A 24,481-nucleotide genomic window follows, 5' to 3' on the forward strand; every position below is an offset into this window, starting at 1 on the left:
GAAAGGTCTTCATTAAATTGACGCTGTAGCACACAGAGTGATAGTAGCCAAATGCTTTCAAAAAATGAAAACCAAACTGTGTTTACCTCTATTTTGAGAAGGGTTTCTTCACTTGTAAAGAGCTGTAATGTTCCTATGTAAGGACAGTTTTTATTACAAATTTTAGAAATTATAGAGATGAGGAAACCAGGGTTATGATGTAATCATACTGAGAAACAAAGCAAGCAATCCTTTTGTCAACATCTGTGCTGAAGAAAGCTGTGAAGGAGTCATGAGTGTTTCATTTTACAATAATGGGAGCTCCAAAAAAGAGGAAGATTTGGACTGTCTAGAAACAGTAGTTGAGCTGGCTTTAAGGATTCTATCCCACCGTGATGACAGCCATCAAAATAACAGTGAAATACATATTGTGCTCCTGTTTAGGAAAAGGAACTGTGTGCATCAGGAGTTTATTTGTTGTTTCTTTGCAAAAAGCTGTTTCTTCCCTTCCTTTCCTCACCAAATCCTATGTGAACAAGTTACAGCAGAATAGGTTCTCGTTGGTGGTTGGCAAGTCAGGTATGAGCAGGAAGAAATTAGATTTTACCTTCACTTTTTTTATTTTCTTTGTCTTTTGTTCTCATTTTCCTTATAAGCTTGCAAGCTTAATGGTCACACAGTTATTTCTGTAGGGAAACAGTAGATAAAATTATTATTAAAAAGTTGTATAGCTGCCAGGCACGGTGGAAAACCCTGATTAATACTTTTTTTGATTGATATTTTGGTGCTGAATTAGGAAGGGACTGAAAACCAAATGTTTTAAATGCAACAGAGAACAGTATTTCAACTTAAGAGTAGCTTTGATAATAGTATTATGATAACATGATGCCAATAGTTATCCAATACATAGAGAACCAGGTTAAGAAGGTATAACATGATTGGAGAAAGGAACTGGCACCAATAAACAAACCAACCTTGTCAAATGGCTAATGTGGGAGGCAGACCAGAGCACAGGTATAAAGTGATGAAAGTTGTTAGTAGTCAGTAATACCAAAAGGGATTGTTAGTTATTACCAGTCACAAACCGAATGCGTCAGCAACACAATATAATTGCTAAAAAAGATTGTGTAAATCCAGTGAGATGGTAGCTTATGCTTTACTGAGATGTCTCCTGGACTGATATTTTGGCGGTGGGGTGGGTTGTGGTGTGTGTTTGCTTCTCTCTCCTCAGTTAAAAATGCTAGCCGTCTGAGGAGAATTCACAGAACTCAATTTAAGCAAAAGCAGGGATAAACTGAGGAAAAAGGATTTTAGATGTCTGGTTGGATTCAGCAAAATACAGCCTTAAGAAATAGGCGACTCCTGTTTGTCCCTTTGTGTCTTCTTTGTCTCCTGTTTTAATCTGTTGCTTTTGAACACCTTACTCATCCAAGGTAGCAGGAACAGTCTGTTCTGTATGTTTGCTGCAGTCTAATCTTTTTTAAAACAACTGTAGAAATAATTTGCTTTCTTAATCTGTGCTATGCCCTATGCTTGAAAATCTGTCTACGTAGTGTGTTACTGTGTATAGTCTAAAAATGCTCTACAGCAAAAGTCTCTAATATAGTAAAACAATACAATACACCATTTCAGGTCAATGGCAATCAACTTTAAATTGGTTTAGCTGCTTATTATCTGTCAAGGAAGACCAAAGACATTGTTGGTAGCTATAACAGCTATTTTAATAACTGTTTAATCAGAGATGACTTAATATTCATGATTTTTCTTCTTACCACTCTTGTTTTCCAACAGCAGATCATCCCTTCTGTCTGCTACTAAATCTGTACTTTGTATCTTATCTTAGATGTACACTTTTGGAGCTCTTTGTGGCAAGTGTAAATGTTTCTGGTTCTTTGTGTGTTAAAATCTTTAAGTTGTGGCTCTTCTTACCCATTCACCCTGCTAAAATTAACTTCTTGGCTCTTGTTCTTCTGATTTTGATTACTGCAGCATCTTTTTATCCACCTTTGACACAGTCTTGCTCAACTACATTCATAACATGTTGGCCAAAATTGTTTTGCTTATGAATTCTATTACTTCACTGTCTCAGAGGAACATTTTGTCAATTGGCCGTACCTGGATGGAGTTTTTCTGATACTCGAGGAAAAGATGTGGGATGAGAAGTAACAATCCCAGGAGTGTTCTCTCAGTCCCCTGAAATAGAAATTATATTTATCTCCTTAGAGATCATCACCCAAAGAGCTGAGGTATAAAATTTAATTGTAATTAAATTATCATCCTGTATATTTCTTGTCTTAAGCTTGAATTGCTTTGTGCATGAGATCTGTTTGTTCCCTGCCCCCAGCACCGAAATTTTGAATGTGTAGCAGAGTTATTGCGCTTGATTGGGTTTTACAGGTACAGTGGTAAGGCCAGCAATACAACTGACTTACTAGTTTTATGTGAGTGGTGCTTCTCTTCAGCACAAAGTGGACTGAACATGTTACTACCAACTTAAGTTTTGGGGACTAGTTTCTCAGTAAGGGCCTTGCTCAATTTGACCCTTAGTGTTTCCCTTTTTAAACGAACAACCAGAGTGGAATGGACCTTCTGTCATTTGGGTGTTTAGCACAGGACCTAGAAATCCCAGATGTCCTTTTGGAAGCACTTCTGTTTCTGCTCCCAGAAGGAATGAACTGGGTGAGGTAACCATCCCTTCTGCCTCAGTGTTAGGTGTTGGTTGCATAATTCCACAGTTACTCCACAGATCTGAATCAAGATAATTGCTGAAGGAAAGAAGAAGGGTGAAGGAAATCAGGCAGCCTCTGTGGTGTTGTATTCTGGCAGAGCCAGAGCTCAGCTGAGCAGAGTGCTTTGCTTTCCTTCTGCACACCCCAGTGGTCTCTTCCAGCTACGAGAAGGCGTTACGTTTCCTGAGCAATGTAATGTGTGGATGGAAGAGAGGCCCATTTCTTGCTGAAAAGCATTAGGAACTCCTGGAAGAGGCTGCAAAACAATACCCAAATGAAACATCTTGGGTTGGAAAAACAGTTACGAAGTGCTCAACAGAGAGTACCCATTAGTGCTGTATTTTGGAGAAGATGATCAAGCCCCAGCACCACTTAAGCAAAGTGCCTACATGGCACCATGGAGCATAATACCTCATGGAAGTCAAACTTCAGCTCTCTCATAAGCAAACTTTTTCTTTCAAAGTTAAGACAGACTTGTAGGTGTTTAAATACCTAGTTTTCTTTGTGGTTGTTACTTGTTTAAAATCCTACACATTAAAAAATATTTGGCCTCTACTTACCAGAAGGATTATTTAAGGAAGTACTGTGAATGCTTACTACCTCTTTGGTTCCTGCAACAACACTTTTATTTATTTTTATATTAAACCCCTCCCCTATGTATATGGGTATTTTCCCCTTCCCTCCCCTACTTTAATTTATCTACTTAGGATCTTAAATTGTAATTTGAATTTAACTGAAACATCAGGTTAACTTACCTTCTCTCTGCTTAGTTGTTAATATATTTTAGTGTAATAGGAAATAATGGAGTGTAATATATGAGCTATCATTTGGTGTTGTGGTCTGGTATAGGTGCCCTGCCATGCTGTGTTATGTCATTTTCTGGTTGTCATGTAGAAGCTGGTGGTTCTCAGAGAGATGCTCTTTTGTGGTGTTTGAGATTAGGGTCTTTGTATGCAAATTTCTTGGGCCAGCAGCTGAGCTTTTTCATCCCATCTGTAATCCAGATCTGTTCTGCCAAGCCATAACTTAAAGCACCACCCTCTGTCAGTGCCACATTCCCAGTCCTCTAAATGTGCAGTGTGGCAGTGCAGCATCCAATTAGCAAACTCTTTAGATGTAAACCTACTTCTTTGATTTGGGCATTTAAAATTATGCTAAATTGTGCTGTAGTTATTGTGCTCTGTGTTGGGTTTTCTCCTCTCTGTGCGGGCTTTTTCTTTTTAGTTGGTTGGGTTGGGGGGTTTTTTTCCTGGGCTTTTTTGTTTGTTTTTGATGGGTTTTTTTGTTTGCTTGGTGTTTTTTGGGGCAGCTGTTTAAGGTTGTGTTGTTTATTTTTGGGAGTTGGTTCTGTGGGATTTTTTATTTTTGTTTGTCTGGAGTTTCTTTTTCCCCCTCCAACAGATCTTTTGATTATTGATACTTAAGTTAGCATTTACCTTTGGAATGATTGTAGAACTTGTTTTGCTACCTGTTAGGTTTGCCTTGTAATTATGTATTTTATTATGTACATTTCATAATTTCTCCACCCACCTCTGCTCCAGCATGTTAATCTTTCTTCTCTGCTGACTTCATAGAGGACTCTGCATTTAGTAGAGGTAGACTTACTCATTTTCTGGTTGTCATGTAGAAGCTGGTGGTTCTCAAAGAGCCTGATGTTCCTTCAGGATCAGTCTTCTCATCCTTGTCAACCTCGTGGATCTTACGGTCTGTTTGATTAGTCGGGATATAATTTATTTTTTTTTTTAATAGTAGAGACTCCATAGGCTGTTCCTGTGTGGGTGTTTCTCCTGCAAATACGCTTGTTTGTCACAACATGTTAGGAACACTAGACACATATACTTTCCTCTGTGTGAAATCCTACTAGTCTTACTGCTTTATACACCTCAACAACAGGGAGAAGTTAAGCGATGGAGGACGTGGTGATTGCAGGCATAGCAGGAAAGCTGCCAGAATCTGAGAACTTGCAAGAGTTTTGGGAGAACCTGCTTAATGGAGTTGATATGGTCACAGAGGATGATCGGAGGTGGAAACCAGGTGAGTGCTTGTTGTCCCTCCTTTGGGAACCTTGGGTTCTGAGTGTTTTAGAGGAATTATCCTATGAAAGGAAAGGATTTATGAGATGCAAAACCCTGCCAGAGCTGAACTAACTTCTGATATATCATCAAGAAATTGAAGAACAGAACACTTTTGTGATGGTCTCTCGTAATCCGTTTTATAATGTCATGTCCCATGCAGTAGTACCTTATAAATTCTGTGTAGCTTACTTTCAAAGAAAAGAGCACTCTTGGCAGAGCAGATAGGCAACATGAATCCTATACCTGCTGTCGGTAGCTGTGACAGTAAGATGACTCTGACATTTTTCTGGTTTCAGAAGTAGCACAGGGACTCCAGTGCTGTGATTTATGACTTTTCACAATGTTCTGTTTTGTGTGATTGTCATTTTGAAGTGTTAGGCACATGTCTACCCAATTCAAGCTAGTGATTTGCAGAAGTCAAAAACAGCTTTTGTTTTTCCTCTAGCTGGGGACCAACTGGAACCACTGATTTGAACACTGTATGTACTTGGTACAACTTGCCAAAGCAAAAGTGTTTAAACTAGGTAGATGTCTTTTGCTGCTATATCCAGGAGAGTCTTAAAAATTACAATTGGTTTTGTTAATGCAGGATTCTCATTTCCAGATGAGGTGGGTCAGTAGATGCTCATGCAGCACTCTGGCTACTGCACAGGGCAGTGAGGTTTCCTGTGTAATCAGGAATCAACTGTGGTCATTCCGTAACTGTCTCTCAGCTGTATTCTGTGACTCAGTGTTGAATTTTTCTTCTCAGGAATTTATGGACTGCCCAAGAGAAATGGAAAGCTCAAGGACATAAGCAAATTTGATGCATCTTTTTTTGGGGTTCATCCCAAACAAGCTCATACAATGGATCCTCAACTTCGCTTGCTGTTGGAAGTTTCGTATGAAGCTATTTTGGATGGAGGTGAGCAGATGAATGACTGAAGAGGGAGAATTATGCTTTATTTTCTCTGTGCAACAGGTGTAGACATGCAACTGTGTAATGAAAACTCTTAACGTGAGAAAGCCATCACATTAGAGAGGAGACCAAAGACCTAGTTACGGGGGCTAGAACAAAGCTGTTTTCTCTGGAATGCAAACCAGGAAATCTGTGCTGACTGCCAGCAAATCTGTACCAGCATCATATGATACAACCAGTATGACAGAATCGCTTAAACAGTCAGCAGTTCTAGAGCTTTTCTGTGTTTTGCTCTACCCTAGTATTCCATAAGAATTCCTTTGTAAGAGGCGAATTTGTAATGCAAAAGGAAGGTTACTTGGTTAGAATTCACATCCATAGTCTAAAAGAATGAAGATGGCCTGATGTATTCCTGTCCATTGGCCAGGTTCATCTTTTTCTATAGAAAGTTTTCCCAGGAAGTGTGCTTTCAGAAAGAGCAGCTTCTCTCAAAACACTGGCGGTAATAGAAGAACTTTTGAGTTACTTATCCACAGAGCCAAGAAGTTTATTCTTCCTGTTAATCAGTTTCACATCAGAACATAAGAAGCACATGGGGGGAAAAGTTGGAACCACCTCACTAGTACTGACTAGTGATGGGTACAAATTGAAAGAGGGGGAATTTAGATTAGATATCAGGAAGAAATTCTTTCCTGTGAGGGTGGTGAGATACTGGAACAAGTTGTCCAGGGAGGTTATGGATGCCCCAACCCTGGCAGTGTTCAAAGCCAGGTTGGATAAGGCCTTGAGCAACCTGATCTAGTGGGAGGTGTCCTTGCCCATAGCAGGGGGGGTTGAGACTAGGTGATCTTTAAGGTCCTTTCCAACCCTTGACATCCTATGATTGTATGACTTATTAAAATTAACTCTTGCTCCTCTACTGCTGAGCCTCAGTCTGGAGATTGAATATTCTGTTTGTCTTCAGGACTCCTGAAGTACAGAGAAGAAGCAATAGAGATTTCTGCCAGTTGAGCTTGCTATGTGTTTTTTTAAGCAAAGTTGTTTCTTGTTCTGGTTGTTGGCTTTTTTTGTCCTTAAGAATTTTCATTTCTGTCTTGTACTCCAGATCTGGGTGTTGTGTGTGGCTAGAGATAGATATTTATGTGCTCACATGACATTCCAAGTGCTGTGATTTTTCTCCCCTTCATTTAGCTCCTTTTTTCTGTATTGGAAGTCGGCCCTTAGCTTCTCTCCATCAGCATTTTGCCTTTCATAGTCTATACACTTTTTTTACACAAGATTCTGGCAATGCCCAGCTGGGCTGAAAAGCTTTGTCAGGGTACAATATGTTCTGATCAAAAGCCAATACTGAAGTTCTGATGGACTCAAGTAAGACTTGCAAGGTCTGCAGTTGAAACAGGTGAAAAGTTACTAAAGGTAGGGAACAATGCTGCTGGCCTGCTCGAAAAGGACAATAAATAGTATTTGGTGAACTGGTGCCAGTGTACCTGATATCTCCCCAGTTTACCCCTCATTATAAGTTTGTTTACTGTAATCTACCTTCCGATGTCCCCATAGGTATTAATCCAGCCACCCTCCGTGGCACAGACACAGGTGTATGGATTGGTGCCAGCGGGTCAGAAGCTGCTGAAGCCCTTAGCCAAGATCCAGAAGAGCTTTTGGGATACAGTATGACTGGCTGCCAGCGTGCTATGCTTGCCAACAGGATTTCCTATTTCTTTGACTTTACAGGTTAGTGCCCCCCAAACCTGTTGATGCTAATCAGCAATTGCAATTTCAGCGTGATTGTACCACAGTTGCTGTAGAGGAGTGGGATGGTTATGATGGCGTAGTCCCCTTTTGGAAAGAGAAAGTAGCATGTAACTGTTGCAAGGAGGCATATGAGAAGTAAAAAATATATTGTATCTTTAAGATAAGACTCATTGTAAGGCCTTGTAACTCAGCTACTGCTGCTGGGCATAGCTGGTGTTCACCTGAAAGATGGTCATGTCAGAAGGCCTTCATAAAAAAGATCTAGGTCCTTTCTGACCTTTAGACTGCTATTTGGTATCAAGCTATGTAGAAGTCAGATAGCCCAGAGACAAACTGACTGTACCAGTTGACTCCTTTTGAGTAAAGTGGAAGAAGTAGGAGAGCCACCAGAATGATGTGATTGAAGGCACAGACGTGGCTCAATCCATGTATGGTTTTGAAGAGAGTGGAGGGATGGGAATTGATTTGCAGAGCAGCAGAGAACAGAGATAATGGCAAGGGTAGCACCAGGAAGAGCATTCTATTGTTAGAATGGAGAATTAGATGAGACCTGCCTGTGAAACTATAATCTCTTTTTGATGGAGAGACAGAATTTAAAAAAATGCCCTTAAGGCCAATCTGTTCATAATTTTTTCCCACCTTTCTCATGCGTTACCTAGTAAGCAGGCAGAGATGGTGGTTCTTGTCTCCCATTGCATCAAGTGAACCTGTTATATTCTGAAGCAACTCTTACTTAACTTCATTTTAATATGTTTCTCTTGTGATCACATCCTGTAGTCTTTAGAGAACAATCTAGAAAATTAAGGGTTTTTATTTTCCCTTTTCTGTTCCTTAAGGACCAAGCTTAACTATTGACACAGCCTGCTCCTCTAGTCTCGTCGCTCTGGAAAACGCTTTTAAGGCAATTCATCATGGACAGTGCAGTGCAGCCCTAGTAGGAGGGGTCAACCTCCTGCTGAAACCCAACACATCTGTGCAGTTCATGAAACTGGGTATGCTTAGTCCTGATGGTGCCTGCAAGGCTTTTGATGTTTCAGGTAAGGCATTACTACACAAGCTTGTCACATTGCATGAGAGAAACTTATTGTGGAGTCTATGAGCAACTACTCTTTCGGTACAGCAAGGAGCTGGCCTCGTAGTTGTTCTGAGGTGCACTGTTTGGGACATACCCTGGGCCTGATCTGTGTTGCATGTGGGGAAGAAACTGACACTGCATGGTTCATTCCTCTGCCACTGGGGAGAAGAAATAGCTGTCTCTTGATGGAAACTTTCTATTACCATTTGTGATGAGCACTGTGCCTTTTTTCTAGGACATGAATTTTTTTTTTAAAAAGAAATAGATATGTCATATTCTCAAAGGAGTCTATTGTAAGCGGTAGCTCAGGAATGAGATAATCTTACTGCAGTAGTGTTTTGCAACATTTTACAAAGCAGAGCAGACTTAGAGACTCATTCTTCTCTCTCTGCTCTCAGGAAATGGATATTGTCGCTCTGAAGCTGCTGTCGTTGTTCTTTTGACCAAGAGATCTATGGCTAAGCGGATCTATGCCACAATAGTAAATGCTGGAATTAACACTGATGGCTTTAAGGAGCAAGGTAGGTCTTGAGCTGCTGAAAAGTGAGATACCAAGAGAACTGTTCAGTCGTGAGTCTTTGTCATCAAAAATGGACAGTTGTAGGGTTCTTCTTTAGGTGTGTAAATGTTTTTTAGTGTTTGTGCAGATTTTTCTTTTTCTGTTTTGATAGTGCAAAGTTCAGGGCCCTATTTTGTAAAGAAGTTGAAGGAGAGAAGTGGTGGTTTCTACAGTATGAAGTAACATCAATGTTCTGTTGCTAGTTCAGCCTTCCTCAGGACATCTCTGCAGTAACTTCTGCACTGATGGTAGAAATTTTGGTAGTGTTATGACTGTCCTACTGTTGTCCAACTTCTCCTGCTCTCCAGTTATGGAGACACTAAATTTCACATGTTTTGCTTAATCTATACATCTCCTAGTATTCTGTTAATCAGTGTCTTTCCACCCTAGTCTAAGCCATTGCTTTAGGCTTATTTCTGACTTCTCTGCTCTTCTTACAAAGAGCCTGAGAGGCTTATTGTGTTTGGTGTTAAGGACATGATATAAATTCTGAAAAAGTCTTTATAGTTGGTTTTTTGGGGGTTTTTTTGGATGTGATAGTCCCAAGCAATTGAAAGAGTGCTAAAATCATTACAGGAAGTACCTGATAGAGAGAGGAATTGACAGCTATTTTGATCCTAGGTGTGACATTCCCATCTGGAGAGATGCAGCAGCAGTTGGTCAGATCTTTGTACATGGAATGTGGTGTCAAACCTGAAGAAGTGGAGTATGTTGAAGCTCATGGGACAGGCACCAAGGTCAGCATGGCCCTTTTGGGTTTGCCACGTTTGCTTCCCTTGCATCACTTGCCGCACTTTTCCATTTAATTATTTGTTGTTTTCTCAAAGTGAAATCTTTTTCCCTTCTGCCAGTTAGTAGAATATGTTCTGTTTCACCACTTCTGGATTTTACCCAAACACCATAATCTTTCCAATTTCTCTTTTGTGGTATGTTTTGGAAGTGCTAGCTGATAGCCATTCTGATTCTCTTCATCCTAGGTTGGAGATCCACAGGAAGTAAATGGCATTGTAAATGTCTTCTGTCAATGTGAGAGGAAACCATTGTTGATTGGATCAACCAAGTCAAACATGGGTCATCCAGAGCCTGCCTCTGGGCTTGCGGCATTAGCCAAGGTAACAGGGGGCTTGAGAAAGAAAATATGGGAAAATGGGGAACACAACAGTGTGACTGGTTTAAAGGTTTTTTTGTTTTATGGAAAATTTACAGTGATTCAGGATAAAATCTTCACTTGTGATGATAAGAACTTGGATGTTTCTTAATAACTACTTGCTCCACATGCCAATGCTTGCAAAAGCTCAGGTGGCTATTCTGCAAACCACAAATGCCCAGGTGGCCCTCTGCTGTGTGCATACACACTTCAGTTCCCCCTTCCTACTGAATTCTACAGGAGCATAACTCTGCTCAGTATAAAGGCTTTGGGATCCCTTTGTTAATCCTTATTTATCATTCATTGATCCTTACGCTGGACCTTCCAACAGAACTCTGCTGTAAGTCATTTAGGTTTGAGGCACATACAAGTGGAGAGCTTTCGATGTTTGGAGTAGTTGACAGTGACCACAGATGAGAGGCAGTGTGGGCTTTCAGTGGCAAAAGAGCAGCTGATCCTTCTGGCTTTTTGTTGGGGTTGTATCATTTCTTCCTCTTCTCTCTTAGGTTGGCATGAAGCCAGGTGAGTTCTTTGGGATGAGGCTACCAGCTTGAATAACTGTCTGTCTTAGCAACGAGCCTGCTATCTACTGCTCTAGGCAGACAGTCATCTATTGGCTCTGGCTGCTAAACTGCTTAGCAGAGAGCTAGCTAATGTTCACACTTGTTTGTAAGCCTATTACCATAGAACCACGCAAACTGAAGTCACGTACGCTGCCACTGCTACAATTTTAGGCTCTTCAAAGTGGTTACTGTGACCTGAATACATACAACTTCCTGTGAATAGCTTCATCTGCAAATCATGGAGACAGCAGTGTCTGTCTGTCTGTAGAGGGAAGTTTACTTTTTTTTTTTTTTTTAGCACCTTTGTCTCTAACTGACACATTCTTCATAGAAGGAATGATAACTGAGTCATAAAATAAACTTCTCAGTCCATACTGTTGTATGTTATAAGCAGTTTGTTTAGTGTGTTCCTGTGATCTCTCAGGACAGGATAAGTTTGAGGCACTGTTTCCCTCACCGCTACACCACAAACCCAGTGTCTCTTAGACAGTAACTGTCTTGGGAAGTCTGCAGTTTCTTTAAATGTTTTCTTCTAGAATTCCATAAAATGCTCCTATGTGAAATGTCAGGAAAATAGATCTTGAAAGTATCTGATTTCAGACTTGAAGAGAATCCATTAATTGTATGGATAGGTAGGAATGAAACTAGGGCTTGCCGAGGCCACTTTAGTCAAAACTCACCTGCACCTTTGAACTACACTCACTGTACTGTACATTCAAACTTATGTAGAAACCACGGCAGATTTAAGAGTAAAAATATGTGTGCAGTGTAAAGCAACAGCAGGTTCAAAGTGCATAGGATTGTAAGTATAGGACAGTATGCATGAAAACACTTAGACAGCAGCTTTAACCACATTGACTGGAGTTGAAATCGTATATTTATTCTGGTTTTCTCCCAGGTAAACTGCCATATCTGATAGTCAACTTGGAAGAACAGTTCCCAAACCAGAATCTCTTTCTCTGACCATTTTGGGGTGATGAAGGAACTGAGTGATGGGGTGATGAAGAGCACAGAGTGTTTGCAGCTTGCCTTGTAGTTTGTGACTTGCTGGGCTTGTGCCACAGAGGAGTGTGGGCTTGGTGTCATGGGCTGTATGTAGAGATGCTGATGAGAGAACGGAGCTCTTGCTTTTTTGGCACAGATAGTCTGTTCCTTATGCTGTTTCTGTACCTCCCTTTTGCTCTGCCCGTTCTGACCAGTCTGCTGTTCTTGCTTTTTTGGATTGAGAAGACAACAAATGGGTGTAAAGCAGCAAGCAAATTCCTTTACCAGTACTCCAGTTTGATTCTTTTGCAGCAAGGCAGAAGTAGAAGTACTTCCTTGTGATAAGGAAGAGCATTTGTGATTGTGTGTGACTGGGGAGGGACTAAGTGGAATGTGATGAAGGGATGGGATCTGATAAGGGAGAAGGAAGACATGATAGTCTTAGTACCCAGGCTGCTTTTCCAGCAAGACTGCCTGGCTTTCCAGTTAAAAAAGGGTCTGGAAGCTAAACTTAAAGCTACTGTGCTAATCTTCCCTGCTGACTTCCTGCATGGACTTAAAATTTGCCTAGGTGGAACAGGTACTACCGCAGTAACATCAATAATGCTATTCTATGAAATGTCCCTTTATCCAAACATAGAGAACTGCTTTAGTGTATGCTACATGGTCATTTGTAGGAAACCAATAACAACAAAAGAATGTTTGTCACAAGACAGCGTGGAGCACAGAACACTGTTTTTCCTTTCAGGTCATTCTCTCTCTGGAACATGGGCTGTGGGCTCCAAATCTTCATTTCAGTACCCCAAATCCAGATATTCCTGCCTTACAAGATGGCACTTTGGAGGTGGTTTGTAAACCAACACCAGTGAAAGGTGGCCTTGTCAGTATCAACTCCTTTGGCTTTGGAGGTGCTAATGCTCATGTCATTCTGAGGCCAAATAAGAACAAACACCAGCCACTGGAGAGTTGTAACATGCCAAGACTGGTTCAAATTTCTGGCAGAACCCAGGAAGCTGTGGAAATACTAATTCAAGAGAGCAGAAAACATGGAGGATGCAGCCCATTTGTAAGCCTGCTCAGTGATATCTCTGCAGTTCCTGTGTCCTCCATGCCCTACAGGGGCTACACGCTGGTTGGCACTGAGAGTGACATCAAAGAGGTTCAGCAAGTTCAAGCATCTGGTAGACCACTCTGGTACATCTGCTCAGGTAGGTGTGCAGTACTGGGTCAAGGCTTCTCCATTCCTCTGTAGATCTGGGGCTTGAGCAGTTGTATTCTGTGCTCTAATGTTGTTTTCCACTATAGCACGAGGAGATATTTTGCAACTCTGCAATGTGTCTAGGAGACTTGTGTTTCCTGTATTTTATGAAAACTTTCCAACTTAACTATCTTCTGATGATAGCGAAGTCTAGAAAAAATAATAAGCAGTGCCTAATTTGGAGGATATTTGAAAGGTGCAATGTTTTGCTCTTAGAGTTCTTTAACTGCCAGAGCAAGTGTGTGATGTCTGATCCTGTTATGGGGTGTTACTAACGCTCACTTTCTCCATGCCCCTCCTACAGGCATGGGAACACAGTGGAAAGGCATGGGCCTCAGCCTTATGAAGTTGGATTTGTTCCGCCAGTCTATATCGCGTTCAGATGAGGCTTTGAAGAACACAGGCCTGAAGGTCTCAGACCTGCTTCTGCAAGCGGATGAGAACACTTTTGATGACACTGTCCATGCATTTGTTGGACTAGCTGCTATTCAGGCAAGACTCAAATGGCTAGTGGAAGGGGGTCATGGACTCAATCCACATAAACATGTTCTGCTAATGTGTCTTTCTGGCTGGTAACACATTATACCAGTTAATGGAAGCTTGTTTTGTGTAATCAGCAAATGGCAGCTGTTAGAAATATCTCTGGCAGTTTCAGGCTCTGCCATTTGCGAGATGCTTGGGCTAATATAGATCTGAACTGATTTGCATGTGTATCTGTGTATATGTAGTGCAGTTTCTTCTTTTAAGAGACTAAGGAACGTCTTTAAGTTTTATGTAAATGTTTGTGCCAAGGAGCAACGTTCCATTAAGTGTCTTCTAAATTTTGTTCTGCAAATTAACTAAGTGATGCTAAATCAAGTCTCTTTTTAATTCTGAGTGTCAATATGGGATTCATGGTTTCTTTACAAACTAGAGGACAAGCTTTCAAAATGATGTGGAAAGCTGGTCTTGCCTTTTACCTTGTACAGACCTATTCAGGATAACCTGAATAACTTTGTACAGACCTGAGTAATATTCTTGGCAACCTCGTGTTGTTGGACATATTTTCCAGTGTAGTGGAAAGCTACATTGTGGAGGGGTCCAAACAATAGTGGAGCAGCATAACAATTCTTGAGATTGCTTTGAAAGTAGGATGGAGCTACAGCTGGGGGGGAGGGGGCGGTGGGAGAGAAAGCAGTGAGGTCAAGAATGTCTGTACCAAAAAACCATTTTGTTATGTACTTGCTGGTGCTGTGTACCTTTGAGGCCTGACACCTGCTCACTCAGGCATGGAATCAGTAATTGTACTCTTCCTTGCAGATTGCTCAGATTGATATGCTGAAAGCTGCAGGTTTGCAACCTGATGGGATTTTGGGCCACTCAGTGGGAGAACTAGCTTGTGGCTATGCAGACAATTCCCTAAGTCATGAAGAAGCCATCCTCGCCGCTTACTGGCGGGGACGATGCGTCAAAGAGGCCAAATTGCCCCCAGGAGGAATGGCTGCTGTTGGTAGGTATCCCCTTACCACAAGAGCGATACAGGAAAGTGCATCCGATTTCTGTATGGCATTGGGATAAAATTGGTCTCTCAAAAGTGCTGATGGAAACTATAATTTCTGTAAAATTTTGGCCACTGTTGCCTCTTCTTTGTTTTCTTCTGATGTAGAACAGGTTATTAAATATTTAAGTTGATAAAATGGTAGTGATCTGTGTCCTGCAATACATCAGAATTTTGGTAATCCATCCAAAATTTAAGTGGAAATGGAGGGATTGGTTGTCAGGTGACCAATGACAGGCCTGATAATTAGTCACCTTTAAAAGGTGAAAATCTAAAGCACTGGGGGTTTTAGCTCTTGGTAGATAAATATCATGCACACACAGATGTGTATGTGTGTGTGTGTATATATATATATATTCTTTTGTATTTAAAAAAAAAAATTCTGATTGTCTGCAAGAATAATGAGACGTGAAGCTAGTAAGCCATTGTTATGTAGTGGGCAACTGGCTAGTGGAACTTACTTATAGCACTTTAGGCCTAATAACACTTAGGCATAAGCTTTCTCCTGAATACGCTTTCCCTAGTATTTTTGTAAGTCACATAGCTTTGCCCACTGTTGGGTGAAATTTTGACGCAGTAGTTTTTTTTTGTGTTGTGGCTTCATAGTGACTTACAAGTTTAAAAGTAAAATTATTATTGGTAGCACTGTTGTTCTTCTCTTTCTTATTGAACATAGTTGTCAATTAAAAACTGAAACACTTAGGAGAAAAGCCGTTGCTGGTATGATGCAGTATGTTGGACTAGATCACTTGTTACAATCCTAGATTTCTTAATTTAAGTAAAATTACAAAGGACTAAGTAAATTACAGTCTTACCAAAGAATTTACCTTGGAGTCCTGCATATAATATGTTTTTCATAATCTGATGTTGAGTTCAAGTTCTTCCTGTGACTCGTATCCATGTAATGTATGACCAGATGCTGCATGTGTTAAGCTAGCATGCCACTAGAGTTCTTGATTCCTAGAGATACTTTGTGACTCTCAGCAATGCAAGCTAGAACAGGGGAGAGAACACGTGAGCTTGACTCCTAGAAACTAAGAGCAACATGAGACAAAACAACCAATTCTGTAGCTTTGAAAGTGTGGCTGTTACCTCCATCCCATTCATTAAAGGGATGGTACAAAGATTTGGCCTTCTGTCCATGTGTTCAACATCACTGTGATAAATGTCATGTTAAAGCTCTAGGCTAAATATTCTTGGCTTTTGCAGAATCGCTTTTAAGGGAGGAGAGGATATCTTTCCTTCCATTTTACAAAGTGCTGAATCGACCACAGTGACTGTGGAGTTTAAGGTTGCCTCCCCTCATGAAGTGCAGAGCTAGAAACACTTCTGTTGTCCTGTGGTCTTCCTTCTGCAGGTCTGACATGGGAGGAATGTAAACAGCGCTGTCCTCCAAATGTGGTACCAGCCTGTCACAACTCTGAAGACACTGTCACTGTTTCAGGGCCTCTGGTGAGCATGGAACCAATACAGTGTGTACTGGGATTGTAATTGGGATCTGTGAAGTTTGGGTTTGAAGAAAGCATGAAGCTCAGTTAGAGCTCAACTGCTGGTAAAGGGGAGCTGGATTGAAGTGGTGGAGGGGACATGGTGCTTTGTGTAAACTTACACACTCAAATACTCTGAGAGGAAGTGATGTTAGTGCCTCTAAACTAGTAATAAAATATCTCTTATAGCCATGGATGTAGTGGGTGATAAATTATAAGACTGAGAAGGGCAATAACCTCATCCTAGCTATGGTTCCTCTTTTTAAGTGGCAAGTGATGAAGGGTGTGGAGTTCAGGGACTCATACAGATCCCAACGTTGTGTGCTTTTCTCTTAGTTCACTTATATTCCTCTTCTTAGGCCACCGTGAGTGAGTTTGTAGCCAGACTGAAGCAGGATGGTGTGTTTGCAAAGGAGGTTCGCAGTGCTGGCGTCGCATTCCACTCCTATTACATGGCCTCCATTGCCCCTGTGCTGCTCCGTGCCCTGAGAAAGGTAACGCTGCCAAACTGGGGCTCACGGGGCTTGTGCTCGGCCACCTGGGCTGAGTGTAGGCGATGTTGAGCTTAAGGGACTTCTTTCTTCGGGAGGAAGAGGAAATCTCTTGAAGAGCATGTAGACCTCTGTGAGACCTAATGTTTGGAATTCTTTGGCCCCAAGCAGAAGGATGTTCTAGCCATCAAGCTGGGAAAAATGGCCTGCAAAAAGGAGGAGCTGCTTGCTTTTGTTTTTCATATTGTTCTCTATCCTGTTCCCCTTCTTTGTCTGTGTGTAGGTCATTCCACACCCTAAACCTCGCTCAGCACGATGGATCAGTACATCTATCCCTGAATCTCAGTGGCAGAGTGATCTGGCCAGGAATTCTTCTGCAGAATACCATGTGAACAACCTAGTGAATCCAGTGCTATTCCATGAAGGTTTGAAGCATATTCCAGAGAACGCCGTTGTAGTAGAGATTGCTCCACATGCTCTTTTACAGGTATTGTATTTGATTGTTTCAGTACAATACTATATTGATATGCTGCTGCAAGAAGGAGATTGGGGGTCTGAGGACTAGGGAGTACTGCTGCTTTTCTCTTTCTCCCCCCCCCAACATTCTGAGAATGCTTTCTTCCTTCAGCAGTACTTTTGAGCCTTTCCTGGTTTTAAAATGTATTTTTTTGTTTGTTTCTTTGCGATTTTTTAGGGGGCAGTATATGTTAATATTTAAAAAAAAAAATTAAAAAATCCCTAACACACTACACTTCCTCATCTAGATATTCACGTTACTGCTTTATTCATTGCTATGCATTTCAGATAGCTGACAGTCAGCTTTCTAAACTGCACAAAGAGTAAGAAAAAAATTTCATTGTTTGGATCTAATGGAGAGTTGTATGTGAAAATTGGGGTAGAGCGAGACATTCAAGACTTAACGGACCTTCTCTATGACAAAATCTGTTACCATCTGTAAACTGAATTTGGTTTGACGTTTCTGTCTTACAGGGTGGTGGCTGGTTAGTGGTGTTTTCCCCTCTTCTCCTAGACCAAGTAGTCTGAGACTACAGCAGCTTGCTTTCTTCTAAACTCCTTTCTCTAATGAGATCTGATCATTACTCCTTTCTCCCCAACAAATAAGAATTGATCCTTGTGGAATTATCTCCATAGCAGAGAATGCAGAACACGAGGTGCATTAGGATGTACTTGTTCCACAGGATCAGTGGTGTGGTCTTATGCCTGTCCCTTAAGTCTTAAGGACTGATCTTTTTTATTTGGTCTGTGACATGCAAGAGGAGAAAAGTCTTAAGGAGAATAATAGTTACTTGCGAATCAATATTAATAGTTATACAATGCTTTTGAGTTTCAATCCAGTGTATATTTACTATGTCATGTTATTTATGCTTTGAAAGTGACTTGAAGCAAGACTTGGAGCAGACTTTTTAAATTGGGCAGATATTTTTCTCTATAAAGAGACTATTTACTTCATGTTAAAATCATTGAACAATTTTGGACTAGTGACTGACTAAGATTTCATCAGCTGGGTTTGAAAGTGTCCCGGTTTTCTCTTCCCTCCCTTTTGTTTCTCATGTAAAAATCATGGGATCCCATTGAAGAGAAGATAGAAATTGGGTCAGGTGTTGAAGGCTGCATTTTCTGATCTAATGGCTTTTGCTTGGAAAATGCTTCAGACTAGAAAGTGCTGCTCCTGGGAAAGGAGTGTGTGCGAGTGGGAGACATGAGAAGGTGGCTTTGCAGTTCTTTAAATGCAGCTTTTGATTTCACTTGACAATCTGCTTGGCAAAGGGATATTTGTGTTTCAGCGGAATTACATTAATGTTACGTAGGTTCTGCTTTACCAGATGTGCAACAGCTTGGGTTGCTGGAAGGGTACTCTTCCCTGTTGCAGTGGTGTGTGTTCTAGCAGCTAGCACAGAACTCTTGGCACAGAAACATAAATGGTTTGAGATCTGTAGAGGAAAATTCAGAGACAATAAGTAATGCCTTCCACTGGTGATTTATGGACTCTACTTGACCAGGCTATCTTGAGGAGAACTTTGAAACCAACTTGCACCATTCTACCTTTGATGAAGAAAGAGCACAAAAATAATTTGGAGTTCTTCCTAACACAGATTGGAAAGATTCATTTAACTGGGTAAGGAGACTAAGGGAGGAGGGTGAGTGGGATAATGGAAGGCAATTCAGGTCTCTTCTCTAGCATGCATGTCTTCACAAGGATTGAAATACTCATTCAAGAAACCTGGGGAAAAAATGGGGTGTACATTTGTGCTTTACACGTTCACTTATGAAGTGTTCCTTTGGGTTAGAGACTGCTTGGGCTGGGAAGGTGCCTTTTAAAGATAAGGTCCATTTAAAGGCCTAGGAAGTCTGGAACTAGCTCTTGGAAATAAACTTCGCATCTTGTAGACTATTAAAATTACAAATTTGGCTGCAGTAAGTGTTCATGGTACTCTTGGAGACATCTCAGACATGGAGTCCAAGACCAATTACTGCCTGACCTCTAAGTATTATGATCAATTTGTTTTCCCCCTTCTCCCTGCCCTCCCTTCCCACATTATCCTGATTCTTTTTGTCTTCCTAGGATAAACGTTTTTGGAAATAACTTGTTCCCATCTGTGGAATACCCTGTCCCTGTGGGAACACCCCTCATTTCTCCATACATCAAATGGGACCATAGCCAGGACTGGGATGTTCCAAAAGCTGAAGACTTTCCAGCAGGTTCCAAAGGCTCTGCATCTGCTTCAGTCTACAATATCGGTGTGTTTGTCTTTTTGGGGTGGTTTTTTTGTTTGTTGTTTTGTTTTTTGCTTTTTTTTGTAAAACTAAGAAAAGGATACTCAAAGCAGCATCCTTGAAGCCATTGTCTGAAGGTTAGTGTTTGGTTTGGATTGAAAAAAAACCAGATCTATTTCTGAAATGGAATGAAAGAACATGAACAGAGCAGACTCTGAATCAGACTAAGAGCAGTTTTGAGGGCTGCATTTGTCAGACAGGATAGTTGGGGAAACACCTAGAACCTGTTGTAGACACCGAGGGGACAAGATGTCTTGATTAGTGTTTTTATTATTTTTATTCTGCTCTTTACTCTTTGGCAGATGTGAGTCCTGACTCTCCTGACCACTACTTGGTTGGTCACTGCATTGATGGCAGAGTTCTGTACCCAGCAACTGGGTACCTGGTGCTGGCTTGGCGAACACTGGCACGATCTCTTGGCATGGTCATGGAGCAAATGGCTGTGATGTTTGAAGATGTCACAATTCATCAGGCTACTATCCTTCCCAAAAAGGGTGAGTGAGGAATGCTGGCACAACTGTGCCAAAACTGTGTAATGAAGGTGAAGGGAGTGGGAGGAAAGGAATGCATGGGAAAAGTGAGGAGGAATGCAGGAAAGAGACTATAAAGAAGAGGGCAGCATGACTGAACAAAGAAGTGAATTTCTACAGTCAAGTAGTACACGTTATAGTCACCTTTATTACATGTTGTGAACTGTGAGTCTGGAGATAGTGAAAGAGAGTTCTGCTTGAAGATAGTAGCAGTGAATGACCTCACAGTCCTGTCTTCAATGTTTCTTGCAGGATCAGTACAGCTGGAAGTAAGACTCATGCCTGCATCCCGCTGTTTTGAGGTGTCAGGAAATGGGAATCTGGCTGTGAGTGGTAAGTGAAGGAAGTGTAAGTGTATATACTGTCTTAGTAAAATCCATGATTTATGAACAAGGATAATGATTGTTATTCTTGTTACTGTGCCCATCAGGGAAGATTTCCCTCCTAGAAAACACTGCTCTGAAGAACTTCCATAACCAGCCAGATGACTTTCGGACTCAAGTAGACATGAGCTCAAAGTTGGGGCTCCTGAAAGAAGATGTTTATCAAGAGCTGCATCTGCGTGGATATAACTATGGACCAACTTTCCAGGGTGTTCTAGAATGCAACAGTGAAGGTGAATTTACTTTCAAAAGAAGCATGATGAGCATAGATATTGTAATGATGACTATTTGATCTCTTAATTCCATTTGTGCTAACAGTTCACCCGACTGTGCTTTGTGTGGTAATTACACTTTTGTGATAATGGAGAACAACCAGGAATTCTGATAATACTTTTTCCAGTGCTCTATTTCCAATGTAGAACTGACTGTTGGAGTTTACAGGGGAAGCTGGGTACATACACCAGACTTGGCATGTAATAAGCAGTGACATTCTGGCATCTGTTGAATGACCAAATAGTGAGGCTTTCTATTCCTCTTCTGCAGCAAGCGCAGGGAAGGTTCTGTGGAATGGGAACTGGGTGACCTTCCTCGACACTCTGCTACATGTGCTGATCTTAGCTGAGCCTGGCCGCAGTCTGCGCTTACCCACCAGGATTCGTTCAGTCTGCGTTGACCCAGTGCTGCATCAAGAGCAGGTGTGCCAATACCAGGACAATATAGAAGGTAACGTCTCATGCTTGAGTTTTGCTGGTTGTTTTGACTGCCATGTGGGTGAATGGATGAATTCCTGGGTAGTAGGATGGACTTTAGGGGGCCCTCTTGGTCTCCAAGCTATTCTGCAGCTCTATAAGCATGTAACAGCCTGGCACTGTTCATCAGATCACCTGAAACAAAATACTTATGTTTTCAGACTTATTTTTCTTTCCTGACTTTCAGCTTTTGAAGTTGTTGTGGACCGCTGTCTCGACAGCCTTAAGGCAGGAGGTGTTCAGATCAACGGCCTTCATGCTTCTGTGGCACCACGCCGACAACAGGAACGGACTCCTCCCACCCTGGAAAGATTCTGCTTTGTGCCCTACACCGAGAGTAACTGTTTGTCTTCCAGTGCCCATCTTAATGCCTATCTGGAGCATTGCAAAGGTAGAGTGGGATTGGTTTCTTGTCACACTAGGGAAATCCTCCAGCCTGACAGAAGTGGCTGTTCATACTACTTGAGAACATGCAAGAAATGAGTGTTGGTCTCTGTAGAAGACTTCAGCAGGGGTCTTGTTTCTGTATGTGTGCTAGAACCTAGAAACTAGTTCTGCCTGAGATATCTAGGATGTAGATAGGAGTAAAAAGCCATGAGGAGAGACATCTTACCTTCTGTAACAGTCATGGTGTCAGATGGCACAACCCTCTCTGCAAGTAGAGAGGCACATCCTACCTAGGAGAAATCCAACCTAGTTGCTTCAAACACTGACAGGAGAGCTTACTTCCTCAAGTCTTTAACCTTGTTTTGGTTTTCCCTGTGAACTGCCAAGATAGGTATGTTTGTTCCCCTTTGATTGTGGGCACAAGAGCATATCCAAAAAGAGAAAGTGATTTAGTGAAGCATGCCAAAAAAAAATTGTTTGCTACAACAGTAGAATAGGAGCAGTTCAGTCTGTTGTGAAACTGGTAGCTAAATACTGTGCTCTTGGATGGGGAGACACCCACTCAGCTCATCACTTTAAATACCTTTTCATCAAAGGGAAAAAAACCCCACTTTTTTTAAAGTTTTTGTTCTAGTGATGAATTTTGCTTTATCTTGAGACAGTAATTTCATCATTCAATATTGGTAAAGTGTCTTCATGCTTATTCTTAAATTTGGCAATAGATTTCAAAGATTTTCCCTTTCTTTTTTTCCTTAGTTTCCCCTGCAGTGTCCAAATACTGTCCCCAAAAGTTTTTTTACATATGCTGTGGTAAAAATATTTTATATTTTGTAATCCTGTTCCTGATATTAGTCAGGATGAGCTATTTTCCCATTGATTTATAAAACAAAAAAGCATTTTAGTATTTTTATATCTGCAGAAACTTAAAATTTCCCTCCACAGGATCCCTAAGTCAATCAGAAGTTTTCTGTGAGTTGCCCTCTTACCCCAGGTAACTTTAGTGGCTTAGTTTGTCTTAACACAAAACCTACTTGTTTGGGGCCTGCCACTAGTGCACAATACATAATCCTGTGAATGTCCAGAGGATACACTGTACCTGTGTGACTGGGCTGATGATAGAGGATGCTGTAATTTGTGGTGCTGATCAGCTGGTGTAGCAAATGGAAGCAAAGAGGAAAAGAAAATTTTTTTCAAAATCTGACTCTTCCTTTCATTTTCCCTTCTATTCCATAGGTCTGATCCAGAACTTACAGTCTAAGGTGGCAGTGCATGGGGTCAAACTAGTCATCCCTGGACTAGACACTACAGTGGCTGCTACAGGGTCCTCACCCAAACAGAAGGGCCTTCAGCATATCCTTGCTGCAATCTGCCGTCTGGAACTGAATGGGAACCTTCATTCTGAGCTGGAACAGGTTGTGACTCGAGAGAAAATGCACTTCCAGGATGACCCTCTTCTCAGTGGATTGCTAGATTCTGTGGAGTTGAAGACTTGCCTGGATGTGGCAGTGGAGAACATGATCAGTCATAGGATAAAGATAGTAGAGGTTAGTTGGAGGCCTGGGATAGGACAGTAGCTAGTGTTTCTAGGCCTTCCTAGAAGGCATGCTGATTGCATGCTTCTGTTGTTCTGGATATCATTCAGATAACATTCATGTTTCAACTTGGTTTCTCTTTTTCCTTCCTCTTTTTCTCTCAGGCTATTGCTGGAAGTGGACAGCTGTTCTCTCGTGTCAAAAGTATTCTGAATACTCAGCCCCTGTTGCAGGTGGACTACATTGCCACTGACCGCGTCCTGGAAAACCTTTCAGCTTATGAAAAAGAGCTGCAAGATGCTGGTGTTCTCTCTAGCCAGTGGGATCCATCTAGCCTTCCTTCTGGAAATCTGACCAACGCTGACTTGGTGGTGTACAACTGTTCAACAAGTGTTCTAGGGAACACCACTGAAATCCTCTCTAATTTGGCAGCTGCAGTGAAAGAAGGAGGGTTTGTTTTGCTACACACCCTTCTTAAAGGAGAAACTCTTGGGGAAGTTGTGGGTTTCCTTACAAGCCCAGATCTGCAGCAGAAACACAGCTTCCTGAGTGAGGTAAGCCTCCTGGAAGGGCAAACACTTCCTTGGTGGGTAGCCTGGAGTCCCCTGCCTTCAGAAGCTCTGATGGTGAATGTTGAGTAGGTGTCACTTCCATACCTTTCCATTGAAGCCTTCTGCAGAAATATCTAATAAACACTTCTTCAGAAGAGAGGACTTGTGAATTACTACATATTAGGTTGAGAGAGTAAACTGTTGCTTCAGTCAGGAAAGCCTTTCTTAATGCATTGAACATTATTCATTGTCAGTGTTTATCTGTCTAATCTGGTGTGAAAACAGTGGCCAGGACAATTCCTTTTTAGTTAAAATACTGTGCTGCATTGTTGGGTGGGGTACAGCTTTATCACTGTAGGATCCTAAAATGCTTCAGTATCAGAATATCCCTCTTCCTTTTGATATCACTGCTAGGAGTGAGACTTTACAGACTAGTTAAGTTCTTCTAAAATTAAAGTGCTCCAGGAAGGAAGACTTTTCTCTTGTACTCTTCTTTCGTCTTTTTTCTTCCCTTCCTCCTTCCCACTTTATCTGATTCCATAATGAGATGCAGTAAAATAAGCCCAGAGAAGTTGGGGGAGGGGGAGCAGGGTGTCTGTATTATATCTTCAAACCAGTATGTTATGCAGATTAACTAGTGCCAAAGCTAGCACAAGAGGAGGAGAGTGAATGGCAAGAGTAAGGGTGGGAAGTGGGACATCACCTTCTCTTGGCAGCTGTTAGACTAAGCAGTAATGGGAAATTGTGCCTCTACTGAACTTTCCTATTCTTCCTGATTTGAGGGAATGTAGCCTCTCAGATCTCTTCTTTTATAATAAGAAGAGAGTAGCACTTCTAATAGTTTAAGTTTTTTGTTTATAATTCTGGAGTGGGTAGTTGGATTTTGAATTTTTCAATTATATGGATTCTAGCCCTTTACTTTTTGCAAAGATTTTTTGAGGAGATTTGAGAAGAAAGGGTGATCTTTTACTTTGCAACTTCCCCAGTAAAGAAGGGGATAAAAAGACACCGAGATGCTA

At 41.3% G+C, this 24,481-nt stretch overlaps 1 protein-coding gene across 1 annotated transcript in view; it reads left to right on the forward strand.

The window, feature by feature from the left end:
* FASN (fatty acid synthase) overlaps window positions 1–24,481 on the forward strand; it is a 43,463-nt gene that overhangs the window by 1,560 nt on the left and 17,422 nt on the right. The window contains exons 2-23 of the mRNA XM_051797761.1: window positions 4,602–4,742; window positions 5,535–5,687; window positions 7,239–7,412; window positions 8,270–8,470; window positions 8,907–9,029; window positions 9,689–9,804; window positions 10,045–10,179; window positions 12,510–12,969; window positions 13,324–13,511; window positions 14,319–14,508; window positions 15,914–16,008; window positions 16,403–16,537; window positions 16,818–17,021; window positions 18,556–18,671; window positions 19,119–19,294; window positions 19,633–19,824; window positions 20,113–20,193; window positions 20,291–20,476; window positions 20,787–20,966; window positions 21,180–21,383; window positions 22,613–22,923; window positions 23,076–23,465. Coding sequence (XP_051653721.1) covers window positions 4,616–4,742; window positions 5,535–5,687; window positions 7,239–7,412; window positions 8,270–8,470; window positions 8,907–9,029; window positions 9,689–9,804; window positions 10,045–10,179; window positions 12,510–12,969; window positions 13,324–13,511; window positions 14,319–14,508; window positions 15,914–16,008; window positions 16,403–16,537; window positions 16,818–17,021; window positions 18,556–18,671; window positions 19,119–19,294; window positions 19,633–19,824; window positions 20,113–20,193; window positions 20,291–20,476; window positions 20,787–20,966; window positions 21,180–21,383; window positions 22,613–22,923; window positions 23,076–23,465 — 4,137 coding nt within the window. The 5' untranslated portion in view covers window positions 4,602–4,615. The remainder of the gene's footprint in view (window positions 1–4,601; window positions 4,743–5,534; window positions 5,688–7,238; window positions 7,413–8,269; window positions 8,471–8,906; window positions 9,030–9,688; window positions 9,805–10,044; window positions 10,180–12,509; window positions 12,970–13,323; window positions 13,512–14,318; window positions 14,509–15,913; window positions 16,009–16,402; window positions 16,538–16,817; window positions 17,022–18,555; window positions 18,672–19,118; window positions 19,295–19,632; window positions 19,825–20,112; window positions 20,194–20,290; window positions 20,477–20,786; window positions 20,967–21,179; window positions 21,384–22,612; window positions 22,924–23,075; window positions 23,466–24,481) is intronic.

This window comes from Manacus candei, unplaced genomic scaffold (genome assembly GCF_025592945.1).
Source record: "Manacus candei isolate 608988 ecotype Guabito, Panama unplaced genomic scaffold, ASM2559294v1 h1tg000047l, whole genome shotgun sequence".
In the NCBI taxonomy this organism is placed as follows: Eukaryota; Metazoa; Chordata; class Aves; order Passeriformes; family Pipridae; genus Manacus; species Manacus candei.